The 14,064-nt window shown below is 39.2% G+C and overlaps 1 protein-coding gene across 7 annotated transcripts in view; it reads left to right on the forward strand.

The window, feature by feature from the left end:
• tnip1 (TNFAIP3 interacting protein 1) overlaps positions 1 to 14,064 on the forward strand; it is a 47,373-nt gene that overhangs the window by 20,953 nt on the left and 12,356 nt on the right. For 6 of the 7 annotated variants that reach the window (XM_061927566.2, XM_061927565.2, XM_061927564.2 and 3 more), the window contains exons 2-10: positions 2,934 to 3,115; positions 7,945 to 8,088; positions 8,224 to 8,309; positions 9,263 to 9,319; positions 9,937 to 10,146; positions 10,512 to 10,606; positions 11,108 to 11,312; positions 11,653 to 11,745; positions 11,856 to 11,921. In XM_061927566.2, the coding sequence (XP_061783550.2) occupies positions 2,968 to 3,115; positions 7,945 to 8,088; positions 8,224 to 8,309; positions 9,263 to 9,319; positions 9,937 to 10,146; positions 10,512 to 10,606; positions 11,108 to 11,312; positions 11,653 to 11,745; positions 11,856 to 11,921 (1,104 nt within the window). In that variant the 5' untranslated portion in view covers positions 2,934 to 2,967. The remainder of the gene's footprint in view (positions 1 to 2,933; positions 3,116 to 7,944; positions 8,089 to 8,223; positions 8,310 to 9,262; positions 9,320 to 9,936; positions 10,147 to 10,511; positions 10,607 to 11,107; positions 11,313 to 11,652; positions 11,746 to 11,855; positions 11,922 to 14,064) is intronic. The other variant, XM_061927567.2, reaches the window with a different exon arrangement.

Genomic DNA, 14,064 nt, shown 5'->3' on the forward strand with positions numbered 1-14,064 from the left:
CAAAAATTTGTATAGACAACATAGCAATAATGGTAAGGAAACATTGAGCACGTGTTAACACTTTGAGACAAGAGTACAACAGCAGGTCAAATTAAAGACCCTCATCTCTGTATTTGAACCAGACCCCATGTTTGTATAATAGTTTAAATCGATTAATAGTTTGGCATTGCTCGTGTTGTAAGTCCAGTTTGTTCCATAGTTTTACTCCGCATACAGACACACAAAAACCTTTACGAGTGGTTTGAGCTCTCGGCAATAAGAAATATCCAAAGCCCCTCAAGTTATGAGCCTGCACTCTTCTTATAAAAAGAGTATAAGTCGCTCCGGAGTATAAGTCGCACCGGCCGAAAATGCATAGTAAAGAAGGAAAAAAACATATGTAAGTCGCACTGGAGTATAAGTCGCATTGTTTGGGAAATTTATTTGATAAAACCCAACACCAAGAATAGACATTTGAAAGGCAATTTAAAATAAATAAAGAATAGTGAACAACAGGCTGAATAAGTGTACGTTATATGAGGCATAAATAACCAACTGAGAACGTGCCTGGTATGTTAACATACCATATTATGGTAAGAGTCATTCAAATAACTATAACATATAGAACATGCTATACGTTTACCAAACAATCTGTCACTCCTAATCGCTAAATCCCATGAAATCTTATACGTCTAGTCTCTTACGTGAATGAGCTAAATAATATTCTTTGATATTTTACGGTAATGTGTTAATAATTTCACACATAAGTCGCACCCCCGGCCAAACTATGAAAAAAACTGCGACCTATCGTCCGAAAAATATGGTAAATGCTTTATATAAGATTATTAATGTATTATATTTAACAAGGTCATCAAATTTGAGCAACTTTGATTGCATAAACAGATTATGAGTATGTTCTAAATAACCAACGTTGTGAATGATTTGCAGTGCTCTTTTCTGTAATATGATCAGAAGATGAATTGTGTTGTGGTAAGTATTCCCCCATACTGCAACACGGTATGTAATAAGGTATGGGAGTACCAAGGTGCAGTATAGAGTACGGAGTGCATTTTCATTGAGGTATCGTTTTGCTTTGTTCATAATTGAGAGGCTTTTTGAGATTTTTGTTTTAATGTGTCTGACATGAGGTTTCCATGATAGTTTACCATCAATTATTACTCCCAAAAATGTATTTTCATTTACGATTTCATGATCGTCAGTATAAAAAAATCTACTAGGGTTGGTTCACACCTGCTATCTAGTTGAAACTAACTTTGGTCCGCTGGCAAGATTCGTTTGGTGATGTGCGAACGCAGTACAGGACCCAAAGGCCGAACAAGTGCCCTGAAAGATGGGCCTCGGTCCACTTGCCAGCGGACTCCAGTCCTGATTGAGGCAAGTGTCAACGCCGACTGCACCAACGGACCAAAACATTGAATAAGTTGTCACCCGATGTGACTGGAACCGGCTGAAAGCTGAGTGAAAATCATTAGCAAGTAAAGATTAGAAATTTAAAAGCGTTACTTTCTATCAAGTTGTCAAAAGTGTTGTCTTCTTGCAGCACATCTCTGGAAATCTTTTTGAAGTCTTCATATAATTTGCATTTTCTTTGTTACATCTCAAATGGTAAAATATCAGCTGGTAATGACGTACTCGGAGTGTATGTGACTCAGAAGACGCCATGTTGTGGTATGTGAGTTTGTTGGACGAAGTCCATGTTACATATGCCGGATATGCTTAAATTGGCTGTTTTCAACCTTTACGCAGATGCCCCAGACGGCGCTACATTTTCAATGTGATTTAAGCATTATATCCCACTCTCTTACAGCTTTTAGCACCTACTGGCGTAAAATATGCTCGTACGTAGCATGCACATTAGTTGTGTGAGTTGTTAGCTAATGATAGCGATTTTGCTGGCTGATGTTACAATATACATCTAATCATTAAGTTAAGTTAAGGTAAAGTACCACTGATAGTCACACACACACACTAGCTGTGGTGAAATTACTCTCTGCATCTGATCCATCCCCTTGTTCCACCCCCTGGGAGGTGAGGGGAGCAGTGAGTAGCAGCAGTGGTCGTGCTCGGGAATCATTTTAGTGATTTAATCCCCCAATTCCAACCCTTGATGCTGAGTGCCAAGCAGGGAGGTCCCATTTTTATAGTCTTTGATATGACTCGGCTGGGGTTTGAACTCATGACCTACCGATCTCAGGACGGACTATCACAACAGCAATGCGGCTGCAAACTGCTAGTTGCTTGTCTTGGGCTGCTTTTGAGTATGTGCACGCGGACAAAATGGCCTGAAGTCTGAATGGCAGACAAATTCCTCGGGCTGACAATACATTTTTATGTAGTATTTAATTGGAAGCTTTTTGAAATATAGACATTTTAGATATGCATGTTCTGTTAAACCACTAATGTTAAAATAACATATTGCAAACAGCCCCTTTTAACTGAGATATTATTTGGTCTGCTAACAAAAATACAAATGTTATTGCAAACTGGACTGCACTAAAGTGTTTAAGTAACTTTTTATAGTATTTCGTCTTGACCAAAGTGCAACTATAAGTTTGAAGGTGCACACACAATCTAGTTTTATTTTCAATCTTGACCAAAGTGCAACTACAAGTTTGAAGGTGCACACACAATCTAGTTTTGTTTTCAATCGGAGCTGAGTGAGACGAACTTTAAAGAAACCCTTTTTAAGTCTTAACTTATTGTTACCATGAATTGATTTATGTGGACCCCGACTTAAACAAGTTGAAAAACTTATTCGGGTGTTACCATTTAGTGGTCAATTGTACGGAATATGTACTGTACTGTGCAATCTACTAATAAAAGTTTAAATCAATCAATCAATCAATCAATTCTTCTGTCTCACAGGTACCATTGTCTGTAAAAATTTAAGACATAGATTATTTCCTAATGTGGTTTTCTCTGCTCTTTTTCAGCTTACAGAATCATGTTTAGCAAGTGAACAAAACAATGGAAGGAAAGGGTCCGTACCGCATCTATGATCCAGGTGGGAGTGACGTCAAGACCAGGGATGAGTCTGGAGGAGGAAGCAGTTATCGACAGCTCCTGGAGGAGAACAACATGCTGAGGGAGAGGATGAAGGGTCTTAAGAGCCTGGGTAAGTCCTGTGGAAAGGGCTCCACAGCAGGGACACACTGTTTGACACATGTTTATGGTAGAGCCTCCAAAAGTGTCTAACAGACAGGAAAATGTGTTAGATCTGTCTTTTTTTTTTAAAACAAAGGATGATCTAGAAAGGTTTAAATTAATCTTTAAATATAACAACTAAGTCACTTAGTTAGCATTAGGACTGGCGATATAATGATATTGTTAATATATCTATATTTATTTTAAGCTCAATATAAAAAAATAAAACAAACATCGTTAATTTCAATATAGATTGAGTTTGTGCTATCTTGAGGAGGAAGTCTCACTGATCACACTCTCTGCACTTTGTGCTATGCCCCTCCTCCAAATAGTACAGAGGAAGCAATGTCTGGTTGTGGAACTGGTCAGTAAAAGACAAATTATTTTTTTACCACATTTAACTTAACACAAGGTGTGTGTGTGTGAAGCTGTGTGCTAAAGCGGCCCCAGCAGCACAACCTGCACACAGCTCACTGCTAGCTTCTTTTTGCGCCGTTGCGTTCCATATGAAAGGAAAAGTGGTGCGCTATTACTACAGCAGTGTCCCATCACATTGCTAAAGACGTGTTTTCAGTTGCAACAGTTTGAAAAAAAACACATTTTAAAAGCTGCTGGAAATAGTCAACTTGTTATATGAGCTTCCCAGTGACAATAAGCACTGACACAACAAATGTACACAATCTGAAAGGGTGTTTAGCTTACTCACTGACTTGTGCCTACCGTCCAACTTTAGGCATAGGCCATGAACAAGAGCTCTCCAGTCATCACGGTCCTGGGCCAACTTCTCCAGCTGTCTCCATATATGGTCAGACCTCTTCACATCTGCATTTGGTCCCAGTGCCAGCTGTTCGTTAGTCTGCCTCTCCTTTAACTTTGTGGATTCCAAAAGAGGGCATGTCTTGTGGTGTTGGATGCAGGCTTGCAAAGAATATGGCCAACCATCTCCACTGTCTTCTGAGGATTTCTTCCTCCACAGGCTGCTGTCCTGTTCGCTTCCACAGCTCCAAATTACTGATAGTGTTCGGCCAGTGTGCACTTAAGATTCATCTGAGACAGGTGTTGACAAAGGCCGGAATTTTCTTCAACATTGTTCTCCAGGTCTCTCTGCCATAGAAAAGCACAAGCTTGACCACAGAGTTAAAGATCCTGATCTTGGTATTTTGTGGCAGCTCAGAGGATCCCCAAACATTATCCAGCTGGTGCATAGCTGCCCTTGCCTTTTCAATCCTAACCTTCACATCAGCATCTGTCTCTCCCTGATTATCGACTACACGGCCAAGATAGGTGAAGCTTGTCCACTTCGTCTAATGCTTCTCCTGCTAGCCTTTACTTTGAGAAACTTGCTCTTCCCTTTGTGTATAAAGAGGCCAAGACATGCTAAGTGACTTGCAGTGATAGTGGTCTTCTCCTGCATTTGTTGCTGTCTGTGGGAAATAAGTGTCAGGTCATTAGCAAAGTCTTAAGGTCATACAATTGCGTTCAATGGCCCTAGTGTGTGAATGTGAGTGTGAATGTTGTCTATCTGTGTTGGCCCTGCAATTAGGTGGCGACTTGTCCAGGGTGTACCCCGCCATTCCGCCCGAGTGTAGCTGGATAGGCTCCAGCAATCCCTGTGACCTCGAGAGGGACAAGCGGTAAAAAATGGATGGATGGAAGGATGTAAATTAGATAATATTCCTCTTTTGAGCAGTTAATGTCTTCATTACCCAATCTATTGCCAACTGAAAGTGGAAGGGTGATAGTAAGCATCTTTGCCTCACTCCTGTTTGCACTTGGAGGGCATTGATTGGTAAGCTGCTGGCCATGACGCACTCTGCAGGTCATTCCTTCATATGAGTTCCTGATGATGTTCGTAATATTTGCTGTTACCCCGTAGTGTCTCAACATTCTCCAGATAATCTGCCTATCCACACTGTCAAACGCCTTCTCACAGTCAATACAATTCACATAGAGAGGTAAGTTCCATTCCAAGGACTTTTCCAGGATATCCCGCAGGGTTGTTACTTTGTCAATGCATGATCTACTCTTCCTGAAGCCAGATTGTTGATCTTGGAGATGTGGGTCAACCGCATCTTTTATTCTGTTTAAGAGGACTCAATTGAAGATCCTAGTTGGGGTTGATAATCGTGTTAACCCCCCTGTAGTTGGCACAGGAACTAAGGTCACCCTTCTTTGAGGCCTTCCTTCCACTCTGATAGAATGTCCTTCTCCCAAATGTTTTGGAATAGAGGATATGGAATTTCCACAGTGGTCACTTCATCTGCTTTCAAAGCTTCAGCAGGAATGGTGTCTGGCCATGCTGAACTGCTGTTTCTTAATTGCTTGAGGGCCTTATACATTTCTTCCTTCGTTGGAACATCATAGACAATAGGAAGGTAACTATTGGCTGGTTGGATATTTACTAAGTTTGGTGGAGAAGATCTGTACAAAGACATTTTCAAAATGCTCATCCCATCTAAGTTTATGCTATTCTATGTCTGAATATGTTTTTCTTCTTTGTCCCTCACTGGCCTCTCTGGCCGGCCAAACTTGCCTGAGAGGTTTTTGATGTTAGCTACAGCTCCCTCATGTTACCCTTTCGCGCCACCTCGTTTGCATTAATAAGTTATTTTAACTATTCTATTTGCTTCTGAATACTGTTCTTGGGCTTTGATTTTTCCAGCACGTGTGTGGCTATAATTTATTTATGCCTTCTTCCTTTTCCTGTCATGGATCTTTTCTAAGGTTCCTACTGAAATCCATTCTTTTTGCCCCTTCTTGTAACTTAGCACTTCCTGAAATGTTGATGTTATTGCCTATTTAATGCTATGCCCCTTTTCATCCATGGTCTCTTCCTTGTTCTGCTGTTGCAGAATCTGGGCCTTTTTATTGTATTGTTTAAACTATGCCAGCCTGGCTTTTCCCAGGTGTGGCTTCAGCGATTATCCATATATGATAGAGATTTACCTAAAGTGTTTTGTGCAAGTCCACCTCTGTTGTAAATCTTCTTGTTATAGGGCAGACTTGCTCGTACATGGACATGTATCCTTCGCTGTTGCCATTTCTCATACAAATTAGCGTATATCCTATAGCTCATATCCGTCAGTACACTCGTTATGGAAGTGCTAAAAACTTCAACGTGGCTGATGGGGAGAAGATGCTGTCAAAGGGTAGGCATGTAAATAAGACCGCCACAAAAGGGCGCATCCTGAAGATACGGTCAGAAAGCAACTTGAAAACGGTCTGTATAAAATAATCTGTGCCAACATTTGACCAAAGAACCACCATTACATGTTATGTAGACCACAAGGAAGTGTTTTAGATGTCGAAAAAAATCATGATTTGACCCTTTAAAGAAGATTGAAGATTGTTTCACTATTATATTTATTTAAAAAAAAAAAGGTTTTTATTTCAAATATTATTTTAGTTATTTTTTATAGTTTGCATTTATCTAAGCATAACACTGTAAAATGTCAAAAGTTACTCATGTTTAGTATTTGTTTCAATAAAACAACTTGATACAGCGCATAATCATCATATATCACCCAACATTAGGCCCCTTCTACACTTCTAAGATTAGTCTAGTCTAGTCTCTATAACTGTTCCCTCCTGCTAGTATTCTGTAGCAGACCAGGTGCTAATGAGGTGTGTTATGATGCCATCTACTGTATGAAGTTGTAACAAAGAACTGCATTCACATAATGTGTTTAACAGCCAGCGCATGAAGGGTGCTTGTGGTAGGCCGTCACAAAAGAAAGGAATGCAGGTGAAACACTGTCTATAGGCAGCAGCATAGTCAAAAATATGTCAAAATTGTTTATTGATCCAACAAAAATAATAGTCTTTATTTATAAAATGATTATATGCTTTGTATAGAATCAAAAGACAATCACTTGACCCTTATTTGCACTGGCATGAGGAATTTTACCTTAAAGGGGTCTTGTGATTTTTTTCCTATTTTTTAAACACTTTATTTTGGTTTACGTAACATGCAATGATGGTTCTTTGGTCAAAATGTTGCATGGATTTTGCTGTAAAAACCTATCCTTAAACCACTTTTTGGCTGCTTTTAGAACGGTTCGTTTTGAGAGGCGGTGTTAGATGCAAACAAACCCATCCTTACCATGCTCCTTCACGCTGACTGGGCTTTCGTTTCCCGCCACGACAGTCTTGTTTAGTAGTTGTTTTTTATGTTTAGCTAAGCCCTACTTCAGATGGGGTTGAACGTTTGTTTAGGGACTAATGCTGGTTAAAGCAACCAACAGAGCATTTTTCTTCATTGAGTTTCATTGTAGACATGTTCTTCATAGATTAAAAATGGCTGATCTTGCAAGGATGTTTGGGTAAATTTGTACAATATTTGGATAATCCGCTGACGTCACAGGTCAGAAAAGATCACAAGCAAATTATGAAAGAAAAAATGAAGGCATGATTGTTTTATAAATATCTCTGCCATACGTCCACGTTGTGATTTCACATTTTCGAGACTTATGCAGATCCCAAATACACATAAGCAGGTACCAGTAGGTAAGAAAAGTTGGTTTTGCCTAATAGGGCCCCTTTAACATATTTCCTCAGTCAAATTATGCACACACAGAAGCAAAACTGACTATGTGCTATGTGATGTAGCAAAAAGATAAGAATCTAGCTAAACCTGCTTTACACCCAATGACTCATTGAAGGTGTGTTTCTTGTTCTTAAGAAATATTACAAATACTACTGATGCTCTACTTACTGTAGTTGCAGTGTTGTCCCTGTGTGTGTGTGAACCACAGATAATGATGCAGGATTTAGTGAAACTGATGCACCATCTCTATGCAGGCAGCTTGCTTGAAGAGTCCCAGCTGGAAGCTTCAAGGCTTCGTCTGAGAGTAGAGGAACTTGTCCGAGACAATGAGGCCCTCAAATCCGCCAGCTTTGCAGCCAGTCTGTGCGTGGCAGGACCTGTTCGGACTGAAACACAAAGTAGGTCTCACTTAGTTGGTGATGTTTTGACACTTTTGGATTACTCCATCTGCTATGTGACAAGGCTTTTTTATGTATTCCACAAAACTCCTCCCAGATGGATTTGACTGTGTCTTTTTGTTTTGCCACACACAGGTAAACCTTGTTTGCATTCCACCGCAGAGCCAAGGGAAGAAGAGGCGAGCTGTTTAGCAAAGGCCATTCAGCCCAACAGACTTAACGTGAGTGTAACTTTGAGAGGAGTAGAACATTTCAACTGTGAACAAATGTAAGCTGCAGCCTACATTAGTGTCCGGCCGAATAAATTGGAGAATAATTTGTAATCAGCCTAAATTTGGGTGATTAATACCGATAACACTTAATTTTTAGCAACTTTGGGGTAAATGCTCTATTTTCACTGTATATTTTTCTCTTCTTAGACAGCGCCATATGTATTTATTTTCCGTTGTATTTGACTCACTTGTCTATCTGTCCTCTCCATTGTTTTTCTTTTCTTTTTTCTTGTATTCCTCCTCTATCATTTGTTTCTATATTTTTTCTTAGTATTTTTTTCTGGCTTTTGTCACTTTTCTTGTCTGCTCTTTCGCCTCTCTTTGTATGTTAATAGCCTGGAATAATTGATGTGATGTGAATTGCTTACTTGAACACACCAGAAACAACAGCTTGCACCAAAATAGGTTCTCTTTTATTTTCTTTAGTAGCACAACAATTTTGTATCTAATTTTCCTTCTGGTCTACTGTGCTAAGACTTTTGGGTAATATAGTAACTACATTTGCTGAGAGGGCATGTTAAAGTAAATGTCTTAAAATATTATTTTATTTCCCAGAAGTTCACTGCTCTTTTGCGTACTGTTTTGTATTTATTTTATGTTCAGATTATTGTATGCAGCTGCTTGTTCCACACAATTTCAGATAACATATTTGAAAATAGTAATATTTTTTCCCTTCACTTTAAATAGTTTTAGGAGCTATATTTAAGCCATCAAAAGTAAATTTAATCCTTTTTTTAAATAAAAAAAATTATATTTTTATTTATTTATTTAATTCACTATTATTGGAATGGGCATTGACCCGTAAAATCAGTCGGACACTAGCCCACATTATGAAATCCTGACGCTGTCAACTGGTGGAATTTGAATTGACAACTGCCTTTTTTTTTTATTGACATTTACAGAATGCCTTATCAGAGTTTGAAGCGGTCAATATGGATAGGACTTCAGATGTGTTGACTGTATGTACCAACCATCTTTTCAAACTTCTATTAATATTTGTTTTACAACTAACATTTATGCTTCCATTTGAAGTAAGACTTAAATTCCGTTGTCACAATGTTGGTATGTCTCTTAGTCATCATTCTGTGTACTTGCGTCCTTTACTTAATTGCCTTTTCCTCAACTTTAGAAACCTATTTTGGTGAAGTAAGTTGGCAACACTTTCAATTCTGGTGCTTCTAGCCTTTGTCAACCAAGGGGGAAAGTCCAGGATTATTACTGACTGGAATCATCCTGATGATTCAGTCACATACTGCATCCAAAGGAATGTGGTCATAGTAGGATACTATGTCAGAGTATTATCGTATATCATTGCCATATATGATAGAAAAGTAGTCACCTTCTAAAATTAATGGTGTAAAATTTGATCAGTGTATATTGATGAGTTCATTCGATATGGTTATTTTTCGTTGTGCTATACTTTGGATCCAACGAGGTCGACTGGTTTGACTTATTAGGCTAGACAGACATAGTATCACTATGACTGTTATAGTGTGACTGTCTTTTCTTTTTGACATGTAATATCTTACTGAGTCACCATGACTGACTGTCAACATGTGGGTGTGTGTTTGTCCAGACCAGGTCCATGGCAGGAGTAATCCCTCTGCTGCCTCAGGAGAACATTGAGCTGGCAAGCCAGTTGAAGAAATTGGAAAGCTCCTTTAGCATATTCGCAGAGGAGTCCAACCCAAACCAGCTGTTAGCTCACCTAGGTCGAATGGCTGTGGAGTTTCACCATCTTTCCTCTAAGGTCCAAAAGAATGAACAGAGGACTTCCCTCCTGCAGGTATGACGCAGTCCGATAATTAGAGATAATAAACAATAATGAAGCAGTGGGAGCCAAGTGGTTTACAGTAACTGTCAAGACAGTAAATGAAACCAAGAAGGGTTAGGGTTTGTAGGTGCTTACATGAACATGGGGTTGTTCATTCTCATTGAATAAATTATATTTTGTAGTTCAATATGTGCACAAACAAAATGTGTGCGCCCGCACAAATGTCTACAGTACGTATTTCATATGGCATTTTATAAGAATTCTTTTCAAACATCATTTCATTGCTTTTTGTCCTTTTTTAGAACAAACTGTACAATGAAAAGCATGTATACATTAAATTCTGCCTAATATTGTTTTTTTGGGGTGGGGAATTGCAGACTCTGTGTGAGCAGCTCAGACAGGAGAACAATGAGTTGCGGAAGAAAATGGAAGAGGATCATCATATCAGGAATAGGGACTTAGAACAGCTGAGGTAATGTTTTTGTTTCTATTTGAACATGGCAGCTCTTTGTGGTGTTTTATTGGTTAAAAAAAAGTCCTCAGTGCTGCATGAAATGCTAGTCAAAAAACCAAATCTTTAGGATAGGTAAATTATTAAGTAGTTTAATGAATACAGAGTCAAATTACTGTTCATTATTTTTGCTTGTATTTTGATATGTGACAGCTACATTGTGAGGTTTTTGAAGTGAAAAATCAAAATTGAACTTGAGCTCAAGAAAACAATATCCAATCCTTCAAAAATAAAGTATATGTGCGCTGCAGCTCTTATCATGACTCCTCCCTCATATTTTTCTTTTTTTTTTGAGGTTGTTGGCAGTTGCACATGCTTTCACTTTAGGATAGCAAATATAGTCGCACCATGTGCAGGCGTTATACAACGTACTGTTGGGTTTCCTACATCCTGGAGCTGGACCAAACTCTGGAATAAGTCCTTCTTTACGAATCCAATCTAGCACAATGTTAACTTTTCTAGGCAAGAGAATCAGAAACTGAAGGAGCTTGTAACTGGAGGAACATCAGCAGCATCAACTTCTGCAGTGGTAGCTGCAGCATCGTCGTCATCATCATCATCATCTATGGCAGCGTCTGACACTGAAGCTCCCGACACCAAAGATGAACCAGTTAAAGAGGATTGTGCGATGGTGAGACCAAAAATGGAAGCCACTACGCCGCAGAAGGTATTTTGAAAATGAAACAACCATATTTTGTACTATATACAGTAACTGTCCATTAAGGACTGCAAACTTATAATGAACAGGACAAATAAGTTACCGGTAACTAAAATTCTTCAAGTGAAAAATGTTTTCAAAACAATGTCAACTCATTTGTAGCTTAAAGAAGTGCGACTCGAATGGATATTTTTGTAAATGCCTCTTATCTTATCAGATCTACTATTTGACAGTTTTCTAAATTACTCGATCACAATTTTCTAAGCTAACTTGTGATTTTAAATGCTCAGTATGAAGCCTTCCTACCGTGATTGCTGCGTAATATTGGGGGTGTTCCGTGTGCCCCCAGAGTGGAAAAGCTGCAGGGAAAAGCCCAAACAAACCTTGTGATGTTGAGTTTTACGAAAAGAAGATCAAGCTCCTGGAGAAGCAGAGGAAAGATGTGAGCCTCTTCCCCTTTTGAAAGTTCAAAACCATTATTATCAATTATACTAGCATGTCATATTTATTTTCTTATATGCCGAGATGTTTTACTCTGTGTGCTGCTTTCAGGTACTTGAGGTGAATAAGCAGTGGGACGTTCAGTGGAACTCAATGAAGTCGCAGTTTGAACAGAAGGTACGGTAATGACTGTTTGTTACAAGGGTTTAAGGAACCATTATGGTGCCCTCTATTGAATAGCCTGTTACTGCAATATTTATTTGTTATTCAGAGTATTTTACCCCGCTCCCAAGTAGAAAAAATGTTAGTGACTGTAAAATTTACAACTGTAATAAAAGTACATAATACTGATTAAATTAGTGTATTGTAAATGGATAGTAGTTTTGTACAGCCTTGTCTATCCATCCATCCATCCATTTTCTACCGCTTGTTCCCTTCGGGGTCGCGGGGGGCGCTGGAGCCTATCTCAGACAGCCTTGTCTAATGAAAGCTAAACAAACAACTAAAATGTAAAAGCTACCTTACAACAATAGATTAACTTCATTGGCTTGTCAACAATATTTTATTTTAAACAACGCAAGAGTCTTGTTTAACATTATTAGTAATGTCATAGTGCTGGATATAGAACAGTTAAGTGAATAAATGGCGCACTGTTAAGATAACAAGTGGCAGTGGAGTGCTTATAGTGTGAAAAAGATGCAGTTTTGCAAGCTCGCTATCTAAAGCATCTTACCACAAGGGTTGTCTGTGAGAATTCCCCTCACCACTCTCAGTACCTGCTGACCTCCTGCTGTGGTGCAGCCAGTGGGGTAGCAGGCACATGCACCAACACACAGCCCACACAATCACAAACATACATTTTCTCCACGATTGGGACACCATGTTGCCTTGGGTTAAACCACAAAAACCTAAATATACCTATTTGCGTCTACAGACTTGCTGTTATTTCACACATACATCTAAATGGCATATTGTATGTTTGCAACTGTTCTCTTCCTGTGGTTTTATTTAAATAACAAAGTCGACTACTTAGCTAATGTTTCTCTATTTCAGCAGCGCAATTAAGAATCAACCATGATATGACACATGCCCCTCACAATACATTTTTTCAAATCAGGAGTGATTTTTCCAGAAAAATCTGCTTTTCTGAACTGAAAATAAGGCTTTTGTGAATCATGACTATCCTCTTTTTTTGTTTGGCAGAGGTGGGGGTTTCGCAAGAGCGTATGTCAGGTGCACGGGCCCTTGCAACTTTATACATTTATAACGTCTTGACATTTGTCTACTGAGATGGTCACTCGTAAATTGCTAACTTTGTTAGTGTTGCCAAGTAACGCCACTGCTCACTAAAATGTTTTGTCATCTCATTTTTAGCACAATACCATCAAATTATTGAATGCGGGCTGTAAAGTGACAACACGCCGAGTTGTCAGTGATGCACTAAGCTTGTGTATATGTTGTATTCACCTGACGTCACGCCCGGCTGGCTCATTAACTATGCGAGGCTCAAAGTGGTGGGCTGTTGTCATAGCGTTCTGGGTGGCATTTTGCATTTCTTGGAGAAAAATGCCCCATGCTTCCTTTGTTTGGTTGTTAAAGGGGAACATTATCACCAGACCTATGTAAGCGTCAATATATACCTTGATGTTGCAGAAAAAAGACCATATATTTTTTTAACCGATTTTCGAACACTAAATGGGTGAATGTTGGCGAATTAAACGCCTTTCTATTATTCGCTCTCGGAGCGATGACGTCACGTTGTGACATCACATTGGGAAGCAATCCGCCATTTTCTCAAACACATTACAAATACCGAGTCAAATCAGCTTTGTTATTTTCCGTTTTTTCGACTGTTTTCCGTACCTTGGAGACATCATGCCTCGTCGGTGTGTTGTCGGAGTGTGTAACAACACGAACAGGGACGGATTCAAGTTGCACCAGTGGCCCAAAGATGCGAAAGTGGCAAGAAATTGGACGTTTGTTCCGCACACTTTACCGACGAAAGCTATGCTACGACAGAGATGGCAAGAATGTGTGGATATCCTGCGACACTCAAAGCAGATGCATTTCCAACTGGACTGGACAGATCAGCTTTCAGGAAAAGAGAGCGGATGAGGGTATGTCCACAGAATATGTTAATTGATGAAAACTGGGCTGTCTGCACTCTCAAAGTGCATGTTGTTGCCTAATGTATTTCATATGCTTTAAACCTAGTTCATAGTTGTTAGTTTCCTTTAATGCCAAACAAACACATACCAATCGTTGGTTAGAAGGCGATCGCCAAATTCGTCCTCGCTTTCTCCCGTGTCGCTGGCTGTCG

Source organism: Nerophis lumbriciformis, linkage group LG35 (assembly GCF_033978685.3).
Source record: "Nerophis lumbriciformis linkage group LG35, RoL_Nlum_v2.1, whole genome shotgun sequence".
NCBI lineage: Eukaryota > Metazoa > Chordata > Actinopteri > Syngnathiformes > Syngnathidae > Nerophis > Nerophis lumbriciformis.